Source organism: Athene noctua, chromosome 3, assembly GCF_965140245.1.
Source record: "Athene noctua chromosome 3, bAthNoc1.hap1.1, whole genome shotgun sequence".
Taxonomy (NCBI): domain Eukaryota; kingdom Metazoa; phylum Chordata; class Aves; order Strigiformes; family Strigidae; genus Athene; species Athene noctua.
In genome coordinates, this window is record NC_134039.1 from 59,960,652 (window position 1) to 59,972,553 (window position 11,902).

Here is an 11,902-nt window from a genome sequence, read left to right on the forward strand (position 1 = left end):
ACTACCAGAGTTACTGAAAACGGCTCGTTTTAAGGGGTTCTTAATAAACAACATCCCAAGTCATATGCAGCCTTGAGCTTTTATTGCTTTTAAACAGGCTTTTCATGAAAAATATTATTCTTTCAGATGCAACTGCATCACCACTTTATTTCAAATCCTCAGAGATTACAAAGGAAAACTCTTCACTTTCCATGACAGACATCAACATTTATCAGCTATTACAATAACAGATTTCCAAAAACAGATGGACATGAACAAAAAAGTGCTATTTGGTTTTTATAAATGGGGTTGATACTGCAAGACCACTCTCCAGTGGCAGACTGTGATTTTGGTGATCTTGCAAGAAGGACCACCCCCTAGCTTTTGGCAAAGCTGGAGCTGACCAAGTGGAGCTATGGACTCACAGCTCCAGCTAGTTGGTGGAGTGAAATGCAGCAGAAGTGGTTAGGTAATGGGTAGAGCTGTTCAAAAGCAGCTCCCTGGTTATGCACATGCACCCTGATCCATGCCTCTAGTGATGGGAATGGTAGAAAGTACTTGATATGTATGGTCTGACTTCAGTAGCCAAGGGGCTGGTTTGGGATCCTCTGCTGGTTGCTAATACCTTGCTTTTCAGCAGCACCAAACCCAGATTTCTGTGCCTGCCACAAGCAGCCACCAGAAACGTGCTGAGCACCTTTGGGCTGCACTCAGCTCCCCAGATCTATAGGCTAAAATATAATAGTTGCTGGACAGAAGCACTCTGAAGGATGGATCTGAATCTCAAGTTTGTCAGTTGACCTTTTTATTCCTCCCACTAGTGGAACAAAGATGGGAAGGAAGGGGGGGGGGGGGGGGGGGGGCTATAAATGCAGCTCATAAGTATGTCTTCAGTCATCACACTGGTTTTTTGCTTGCATTTGAACCTACTGAAAATTTGTATTTGCAGGCTTTTATACTTAATGCGCTACACTGCTGGATCCAAATCATTTACGTGACACCAGTTATTACTAAACCCATTAGTGTGGGAGAAAAAAGCATCAACATGAGTTACACATAGATGTGAAGCTTTTCTGCAGAAGCTATCTGGTCAAGAACAATGTGATATGGTCCAGAGCATTGTATTAGGTGGTTTCCTACCCAAACTGTGCATAGTTATTTTTATATCGCTTTCCAGTAAGCTTTTCAAAGATTAAAGCTATCCTTAAATTAATGCAGTGGTGAAAGTTAAAGAAAGTTATCACTACCAGCTTCCTTCTAATTTAACGAGCCTGGATTGTTGATTAGTAATGTCACTCTCTTTCTGAGTGACGTGTCATTGTAGTTGTTGAATGTAACAAAAAGGTATTCCTGACAGCTCACGAGCTCATGCTGTATATCAATATTATCAAGTACTTTTAGCAGTCATTACAGCAATTTTCACTTTTATACAGATCACTTTTACTTTTTACTTTTTTTATACAGATCACTTTTATACAGATCACTCTTAGGCTCAAAACATGTTCTCACCCAAAACAGAGGAAATAATTTGTATGGATTGAAGCTAAAACCCAAGGAGGGCACGATAATAGCTTGTAAGGATGGATGCAGCATTTCAGTGCAGCAGCAATTCAGGGAGTTTAGGGAGCACGAGTCACGTAAGTAACGCTGGAGTGTGACAGAGCAGTGGGGCTGGAACCTTGGTGGGCAGTGCAGCACGCTTTTCCTCGCCCCCTTTCTTTCATTAGTCCCCTACGGCTGCAGAGAGGACAGCAGCTACGACCCTAAAGCACAATCGCCTCAACTTTTGTTCCTGTTGTTGCGATGCCACAAACGCTTTCTCCTACAAATTGCAGTCATGCGTGAGGCCGCAGTGAAAGCAGCGCGGGGCCCGCTGGCCGGGGCTGTCGGATGAACGGGGAAACAAAGCGACCGGCCGCTCCGGACAGCTGGAGGGGGAGCCCGCCCGCCCGGCCCGGCCCATAAAGCGGCCGCCCAGCCGAGGGGCGAGCGGCCGGGCTGCCAGCGGGCGCTGCGGGACTCTGGCTGCCCCGCGGCGCCCACCCCGGGGCCCGCTCCCGGCGGCGGCGGCGCGGCCCGCGGGGCGTGTCCCGGGCGGCCCCGCTCCGCCCCAGCCCGGCGGGCCCGGACGGGGCAGGGCCGGGCCGGGCCGGCAGGCGCGGAGCGGCGGGCAGCGCCATGGGGCTGGAGACGGAGAAGGCGGATACCCGCATTTTCATGGACGACGACAACCTCCCGCGGAGTGGCGGCCCCGCGCTGCCGGAGGCGGAGAAGTGCGCGGAGGACGAGCTGGACCGCGACCCCCAGGGGCTGAACGCCCACCTCCAGGTGCGCGCCGGGCCGCGGCCGCGGGGAGCCAGCGCGGCGGGGGCTGCGCCGGGCGGGCGGGCGGGGCCGGGGCTCGGCGGCAGGGCCGGGGCCCTCGGCGGGGCGGCGGGTCAGCCCGGCGGCCTCCCTTCGCCCCGGCTCCGCGTAACGGCAGACTGCTTCTGGTTCCAGCTGGGGTTCGAGGACGTGATCGCGGAACCCGAGCTCACCCACTCCTTCGACAAAGTCTGGATCTGCAGCCACGCGCTCTTTGAGCTCAGCAAGTACCTGATCTACAAGCTCCTGACTCTGGTCCTTGCCATTCCGCTGGCCCTGGTTGTGGGGATCGTCTTCGCGGTGCTCAGCTGCCTGCACATCTGGTAAGTGCGTTCTGATGCCCGTCGGTGGGTGGGCTCTGCAGACAGCTCAGCAGAACTCTCCTCTGTAGCATCGCTGCCTGCCTAACCCTGCGCCACTGTGTTTACAACCGCTACGCAGATCAACTTACATTATCTGCTTTATTTTTAAAGAGAGAGAAATGACAACAGTGTTTTCTCTGTGATTCAGTTCCCTGCCTTGCTTTTTCCAGCAGCCTGTCACATCTCTGTAAGCTCCCCGGGGCAGAGAGCCTGTTTTACCATTTGTATGGCACCTACCGCAATGCATTCCAGCCTCGGCTGGCTTCTGGAGTAATAATGATTGCCTGTTTTTTAGAGTACAGAACTTAAAACATGTGTGTTTGAAATGAAAGACCGAGGCAGAAGTATTATTTACACCTGACACCTTCTCATTATGGTTACATCTTCTTTTTTTTTTTTTTTTTTTTTTTTTTTACTCAAATGAAGGAAGCTTTTGAGGGCCCAGCTCACTCTTTCTTTGCTACTGTCACAAAATCTACTGTCACTGTCTTGCATCTGGTACATGGCCACTCGAGGTGCAGTGTCCCACAGCACTTCCACCTAAGCAATAAATCTCTGCTGTGCTCAAGAAAGCTGCTTCTGGCCATGGCCCAGGGTCACAGGCAAATACAGCAGCCCTTCAAGTCACAGCAAACCTCATGTACTTTAAACAGAATATCATGGCAAAATACCAGGGAAGAGTACCCTGAGACTAGAAAGGCAGAGGATCGTAGAGAAGGAAGACAGGGAAGAGAGTGAGTTTGAGGAAAGAGTGAAGAATCCAGCAGGCTGCAGAGGAAGGGATGAATGCAGATTATCAACATCATTCCTATGAACCAGGATTTTCCATATACATGGGCTTTGGGCAAAGTCTCATTTGACTTGGGTACACTGGAATTGTGAAGAAGTTGTTAAGGAAAACAAAATACAATCCAGAAACTGGGAAACAAACTCAAAGCGGTAGGAATACATTGGTTGTCTGAACCTGTGGTTGCAATCTGTGGAATGCAGATTTCGGTTTTCCAAAGTGGAATGGAAGTTTGGGTTGATGGCATTGACATGAGCCACTTCAAAAACTGATTAACTTGAATTTTGAAGCATAAAGTTTGCATAATACCTAAAGCAGTTGCAATATAGTTTAGAGCTGCTCACCTGCTACTCACCAAATTACGATGAACATTGCATAGTGTGCCCAATCGTTTAGGTCTGTCAGCTGTCACTGTGCTGTACTGTACCATGTTACTGAAAAAGGGTTTGGTGGACATAGATTTCCAGTAGTGGAATATCTATGGAAGAATTCACTGATGCCCTATTTATTAAGACTCTAAAGTTTTTTGTGCTTCAGAATGATCTTCTATCCACATTTCATAGCCTGGGTACGTAGACATGAGTTTCACTGAACCAGGACCCAGAGTTCAGTTTCTATTTATGCAAGTAGTCCCTAGTGACTCTCTCAGGAACTGTGGGTTCTCAGTACATCTGAAATAGCACTGTCTGAATGCGGCACTTCATTTGAAAAGTTTCCCTTGACTTCCTGTGAATGCACTTGCTTCCCCAAAAACTAACTTTCTTTCCCTACATACATTGTCACTACAGAAGTCATCATTCTTTTGATCTTTCTTGCACCTGGGATGGGTATGAAAGAATCACATAACTCAGTAGTGCTATCTGCACCCCCTTGGACCCCATCCAGTGCTACCATCCAAAGCCAACACTGTCTCATCTTCCCACAACCACAAGCTGGATTTGTTCCAACACAAAGGTAGAATGCATTGAGACTAACTTATGCAGGTCTCCACATTCCATATTTCTTGGGAGTGAAGAGTTCAAAGTTTCTGCATTTGAGAGGGTAGCGTAGGAGCTGTGCAGGTATGAGGACCCTAAACACATGGTACTGGCTCCCATGTAGCTCCACTGGGTCTGAAAAAGATCTTCTTTTGTGAGAGCATGAGAGGAAGGGAATTACATTATAACTCTGTCTTCAACTGGTGAAACATCATGGGAAAACCCTGGGCACACCCTCCCACATAGCTGCCTGGAGGAGGGCTTATCAGAGCTACTGTGCCTCACTTTCAACATCCAAACCAGTGAGATGATAATGCTGATCTGCTCATGGGAAGCCTTTCCTGAGACTAAATTCAATGGTGTTTCAACAACCTTTGGAAGTGCCTAGGCACAAAGCTCTGTTCATTGTGACACATGTTGTTGCAGTTTTGTCAGCATGCTAAAAATCCACAGAAGTCTGACTCAGCATTCCTCATGCATCAAGGGCACATCATGAGTTGCCCCCCTCATGCCTGATAGTAAATGTTGTCTTTCACCAGCAAAAAGTTTGCTAAAGAAGGAAGAAAATATGTTAGACTTCATGAAAAGCAAAAAGAAAGCTGAGTAAGAAATATGTAATAATACACTTTAATTTTCATTTTTAACTATAAAGATGGAGCATATTCTGTTCTCAAACTGTCTGCTTGAGCCAGAATCCAGTTTTACACTACCTGGTAAAAGATACTGATGGGCTGAAACTCTGCCAGCTAGTAGGTTGGTGACCTACTAGTTAGAAGCCAGTTCAAGGAAGGGTACTTCTCCACATTGCTTCTCCTTTACTGATGACTGTCATTCTCACCACAGACTATACATGGCAGAACATGTCCAGACTGAGATTTAACATCTTTCTGTAAATATTAGCAAGCTTTTAAACATGTCCTTATATTGAGGCTGTTAAGGTTATTTATTTTTGAACACTAGCAGAACACTAGGTTTTCCAGGAAGCACATGCAAAATCATTATATTTATTATAGATCAGGGATTGACTGTTGTTCCAAGCAACATATTTGCCATCTCTTGGAAACTAACACTTGAATCTGATATATGCCGTTTTGTAGTCTTGCCTGAATAGTGTTCTGGCATGTTGCATATCTATACTAAGAATCAGTGTTTCATTTGAGGATCCATAACTTGAGTCTTGGATCTGAGATGGGCTTTAAAGCACAAGGACTCAGCCAGCTTTATGCTCTTGTCAGCTGGAGCTGCAGGTATTCGGAGCTCCTCTGGGCTTGAGCTTCCATTCACAGTGCTATGATGTAGCCGGGGACTTATATGCAGAGAAATAGATCTGGACATGCATCATCTCTTACCTCTTTCTCCACAATCCCATTTACGTAACTTATTGCTATCATACTCAACACCAAAACCATCTGCCTGCTGGCTGTCTGAAATCAAAATTACAGTACAGCTATGCTGTGAAGACTCACCTTAGGATCTTATGACCTTGATGCCTCTTCTTTCATGTCCAGTATATCTCTCTTGGCTTCTAAAGAGGAAGTAGGTCAATGTTGTCTTGCTTCCTTTTTAGCTTTATCTTTTCCAGTCTACCCAGGTCCTGGGATATATAATGTTTGAATTTAATGCACTTCATATACTATGTATGGGTCCTGGAAGACTTTGACAGTTATCTCTTGCCTCACTCATGAAAATCTCAAAGGTTAAAATGGATCTTGACAAAAAGCTCTGCAGCTGCTAATTAACATTTAGCCATCTGGTCACAATGCTTGCTTGTATTGTAGGGACATGCAAGACTTTTAATTCAAAATCATGATGTAGTACACATGCATACCTGGAATTGGGTAATTTAACCACTGAATGGTATAGCGTTTGAAAAATAGCATTAAGACATGTCTGAGGTTCCATTTTGAAAAAATTTACAGGAGAAGATGTGATTCTTCACTTTGAAGCAGGAATCCTAAATTAATATTGAATGATTTCTCCAACCACATTGTCCAACTCCATGAAAAATTGAATTGCTTTGAACTGAAAACACCCTTATCAGTGGGAATTAAATTGTGCTCTGCCATTTCCAAGAGGTGTTTGGTTCTCAACAATGTTCCCTCAGGGATTAGCAGAAAAGAAGTAATGTGAGAAAAAGTGAGAAAGGCTGATGGGTATAATTTTGTAGATGTCATGCCTTGAACAGAAAGAAGAGAAAATAGGATCGGATGGCAAAAATATGATAGTTTGCTCTTTTCAGTTGAACAGTTCCCAAAAGAGGTAATTCCTTCTACTTAGTGAAAGGCTGAGTATTCTGTGAGATATATACATAGCAAGATTCAATGAGAGGTTATACAGGTAGTTGAAATACCTTAACTATGCTTCAGTTCAGATGCCAGATTCAACAGAGTGTTGATTTTCTTCCCAAAGCTTTAACATGCGGTAACACTAGTAGTACCAATATTGATATCCTTAGGATATGCTGACTTTACTTCCACTCTTAGACATTACTCAAAGTTACCATTTCTGTGAACAGAAGTGCAGACTGGGGTATACCACAGCACTAGGAGTAAAGGATGTATATGTTAATGTTTCTCTGACAGGTCACCAAAAAAATAACACATAACTTCTAATGGTGCATGGTTATTTATATTTGCTGTGGAGTGACCAGCATATCTCACTCTCTGTTGATTTGAAAATGCCACAGGAGGATAACATATCCTATGCAGAACAGGATGCGTGCTTATATACATGTAGACACGCTCATATTTTTTAAAAGTTAGAAAATACCTTTTACTGCTCTCTCAGGTGTAAAGGATTTTCTTCTCTGAAGAAAGGTGTTTGAGTAATTGTTGTCTAAGTAGACTTTTATTTTAAAATTGAAAATTATTTACATTAATTAGCTTTGGTTGCTAGCATGTCTAACGTATTCTCCTACAGAGTTAGCCTACATTGGGTTTTGCATGCATTTACCATAAAATTGGACAGCAAGTGTTCAAACATTACCAAAACATGTTGATATTTACTGTATTTAACATTATCAAAAGAGGTTGAGTTCTGGTGTTCTGTGAATGACTACTACAGCAGTTGCAAGCAGTAGGATTATTGCTTTTCCAGCCTTCCCTAATGACATCCTGGTTATTCACTACTGTTTAGTTTATATTTTGTGTGATCCTGTCGACAGAAGGTCCAATAAAAATGTCATCTTTTTTGCTTCTCTGCAATCCAGTTAGATTTTTTTAAAAATGCAGACCAAAATAATTTTAGATTGCAGCAAAGGAGCAGTGACATAGCCTTTGTAAACTAACTGAAATGGAAAAGGGGTGAAGTCAACACAAGCTGAGTAGCCATTTCTGGTGTTTTCCCTGTGTTGCTTGGAGAAATACCAAGTTTTTTTCCCTTTGCATTACTGGTGTTTATCAACTGTATTCTAACCCATGAAGCCCTAATTTTATTCTCTAGAAATTATCTATTCTATATGCAGTGATACTATAGGTGGTTATCAAACACATAGTTTACTGAGTTCAGTTTAAAACTAGATGCACATTATTCCAGTAACGCTCACAGTTCTATATGGTGTGTGTATTGCTAGCTGTTTCAGCAGAGACAAAAGAAGAGAACGTTTTAGAAAAACTATTCTTGTTCAAATCCATCTGGGTTAGCTTAGACTGCAGCATAGGCATACTAGTATATGGCTTGCATTGTATGATAAAAGCTGAGAATCTGGTTAGACAAACACTGAAAAGAATTCATTTTGATTCTTTACATTTCTAAACTTCAACTTTTTTTAAACGTATGGGGTTTTTTCTACTTTGTTATTCTGAGCAGTACTAGTTGGAATTACACTACTTAAGTATTTTTCAGATTTATTATGAAATAGTAAATTAAATATTTCCCCTCGTTCCCAGCAAAGTCAATGAGAGTTCTGCAATGGAGTTACATGAACGCAAGACTGGGATCTTAAATTCTGAATGTCACAGCAAACTAGAACAGAGTTTATTATCTTTATCAAGATAATCTATAGCTTCTTCTACCTAATTTAGGAAATAAATGGGGTATATATGGCACAGAGATTTTTAAAACCTTGCTCTAGTACCACATCAGTATTACATAAATTATTTTTACATTTAATTTGTCTGCACCCAAATAAGAACAATCAACTTGGTGAAATGACCAGGGGTTTTGGCCAGTAAATGATTAAACCAGGAGAATAACTCAAAATAGTGCAGTCAGTTATGATGTATCCCCTGGCCCTCGTTGAGGTGCCCATGTGTGCACTTCTGGCTCACCTCCGTTGTTAGTATGCTTGGCTTAAGCCACCACTAATGACATTGCTTTGGAATTAGGATATATGGTGAGCATCCCCAGATGTTACCAGTGCTCAGGAGATGAAAGCACAATACTTTCAAGTATGCACCCTGAGTGAATAAAAAGACCTATCCCCTGACCAGGAGTTTTGACCTCATTCTACAGTAATTTCTCACCCACAAATCAAAAGCACTACAGGATCAGCAAGATCCCATTTTTCTGAGGTTCGGCATGTCTCTGGACTATAGTTATCCAGTGTAACTCGATGTTGCTTTACTGTTTCTGTTTTATTTGTAGCAGTTTGTAACAGCGCCATTAGATTGGTAGGAACAAGACAGGAATGGCTACTTACGTGCCTGTGCATGAGAGTGTGTGAGAGAGGGACAAAAGAAACACCAAAAGGGACAGCAGAACAGGATCAGATCATAAAGAGCACTGTACCCAGTTGAACGAACTGGGGAACGTGGTGTTTCTGTTAAGCCCTGAAAACCCACACTCGGATATGACCACAGCGCAAATGAGTCCTTAGCAGATGACTGCTCCTCAGCCGCAGTGGGGTGGCATCAAGGTTGCAGCGTATCACATGCACCAGCCCTCCCAGCAGCAGGGAGAGAATGGCAAAAGTTCACCCCTATAAAAGGTATGTCCCAAACTTAGCTCAGCACAGCCAGTTAAGAAAGAGCAGAGACATGATGAAAAGAAAGCTGGCGTCTCCTGTCCCTCTGTTGCACACAGGTGATTCCGGCCAGAGGACCATGTGCAATCATGGTGCTTCTGCATGTGCAAGTGTGAGGCTGTGAATGAACAAAATTGTTGGAGAATCAGTGCGAGAGTGTAAAATCAACTTGTTTAGAGATTAGATTGAGAGTTATTATATAAAATCACTTTCCCTTCCACAAGATCTCACACTTGAGTTTGGTTATCATGATTTCCTCATGCTATAGTAGCAGCAATCTTCAAATCTTCCATTTTCTCTTTTACAGGATTGTGGTGCCTTTTGTGAAAACCTGTCTCATGGTCTTGCCTTCAGTGCAAACTATATGGAAGAGCCTGACAGATGTTTTCGTCGTACCGTTCTTCCAGAGCCTAGGCCGATGCTTTGCCATGGTTAATATACGTCTGGACCAAGAGTAAACGTCAGGGATACAACACTGCTGTAATTGTAATTGAGCTGGTGTTATACCTCTTTGCTAATCTAACATATAAGCACTTACCATTCATTCCAAACTGTTAAATTACAATGGCTGGTTTAAGTGGGAACATGCTATTTTTTCTAAAACTCATTTATTTTCAGGGAGATCAGTTTAAGACTAAATAGGCAGTTTTCATAGCTCACTATTTTAACAACAGCGAGCGCAGAGTATGTTGGCAACACTTTATTTTAATGGTACGTCAATTACAGGAGAATTATCATGGAGGTTTAACAACCACCACAGTGACAATGATTGGTGTTATTACTATAAATATTTATATAGGCTGTGATACCTTAGGTGAAACTGATCTCTAGGGTTTCCCACTGATTTTACTGCAAGTCCACAAGAGATCATTTTTGGCCCTCACTATCCAGAATGATCAACTCAGTTCTTTATTAACAGCAGTTAAAATGAATGTGACTCATTGCATGAGCATACAGAGAAAAGAACTGTTGTATAATTCTCCTATATTGGGGAGGAAAAGCTCCCTGAAAGTTCATCCCTTAAAATAAGGTGTTAGCTAATGATGTGGAACATCAGCTAATATGTATATTTTATTTAATGAGAAGTTAACTTTGCTGTATATTTTGTACCTTTGTAAATGGCACTTGATCAGTTTTCTTTGAAGAATTATTTCTATAGTATTTGAATTCTAACCAACTTACTAGGCAGAAAGAGTGAGACACTGCAAAAAATTACTTCAGGTAACTAAAATTTCAGTTTCTAAATTACACAGATTTTTAAGTCTTGCCGTGCAGTTCTAGTATATTCATGGTTGTGTGTAGAAACGAAGACTATAAGTGTTTGCATACAAGACTATGCAAGAGTTGGAAATATTTGTTTATGAGAAAAGATTTTTATTAAAAATGGGATGCAGTAAATGCAACCCTGCATATTTCTGTGTATTATCTGTGTGAACATTGTGATATTTAAAATAATAGACGCTATGCTGGCACTTTGCCTAGGTAGCAAGCTCTTACAGAAGACGAGTGTAATTCATATCCTTGTCTAAGTCTCCTCACCTATTGACTTGACTCTCCATGTTGCTTACTTGCTACTTTAAAGCCTAACCTCTATAAAAGCCCTTCTTCCTTCTGCACCTAATATGGCTTTGTAAACCAGAATAACAGAACATACGCAGAGGTACATTAAAATTACATTAGCCTTCTGGTGGGCTTATGCTGCTGTTTTCTTTAAATACAGATTATAAGTTGCAATTGTAAAATGTTTGTATGATTCAGAATGTTATTTTCTAAAATGATACCACAGATTTCTTATCAAACAAGAGATATATAATAAAACAATAAAGCATCAGCTTTTTTCTATTTTCAACTTAATTTTTTTCATGGTTTTTAAATTTTTAAAAAGCTCTTAAAATGCTGAACAGCATAGAATACTATGCAGTTCTTCCAAAATATAGTATGGGGAAAAGAAATGGATTAACATCCATATGGTTCCACTATTATCAACTGCATTTAACTTATTTATAGAAGAAAATTATGTATCTCTGTGTGTAATTAAGCCCATATAGAATGATTGCTTTCTCTGAAGCAGGTCTCTCGGTGTAAAATTTTGGCTACATTAAAAAAAAAAAAAAAGCTTAATTCTTTTTATGGGTGCATGCTTTATTTACAGGTGAGCTGATGAATTTTCCGTTTTCTTGCTTATTGACCTACAGAAGCTAGCTGATACTGTATATTCTTTGTACACTGGGAACATCTTTGTACATTGAAAATATTTTTACCATTTCTGCCATTTAGAGAGGGATTCATTTGGCTTTTCAAAACTGGATATTAATCAGTGCCCATGGAAACTTCTCTGAAGTTTTTTCTCTCTGCAAGAAGTTTTTTTTTTTTCTGCTCACTGTTTAGATGTGCTCTTCAAGATACCTTTCTTATGTTAAAAATGGAAATATCTCTTTTGAAAATAAAAATTGGTCAGGCTAGGCTTGAA

At 41.8% G+C, this 11,902-nt stretch overlaps 1 protein-coding gene across 1 annotated transcript; it reads left to right on the forward strand.

Moving 5' to 3' along the window:
* Window positions 1-2,110: 2,110 nt before the first annotated feature.
* Window positions 2,111-11,902, forward strand: CAV2 (caveolin 2). Its single transcript, XM_074903128.1, has 3 exons — window positions 2,111-2,307; window positions 2,479-2,666; window positions 9,740-11,902. The coding sequence occupies exons 1-3, from the start codon at window positions 2,158-2,160 to the stop codon at window positions 9,888-9,890; spliced, it is 489 nt and encodes a 162-aa protein (XP_074759229.1). The 5' UTR covers window positions 2,111-2,157; the 3' UTR covers window positions 9,891-11,902.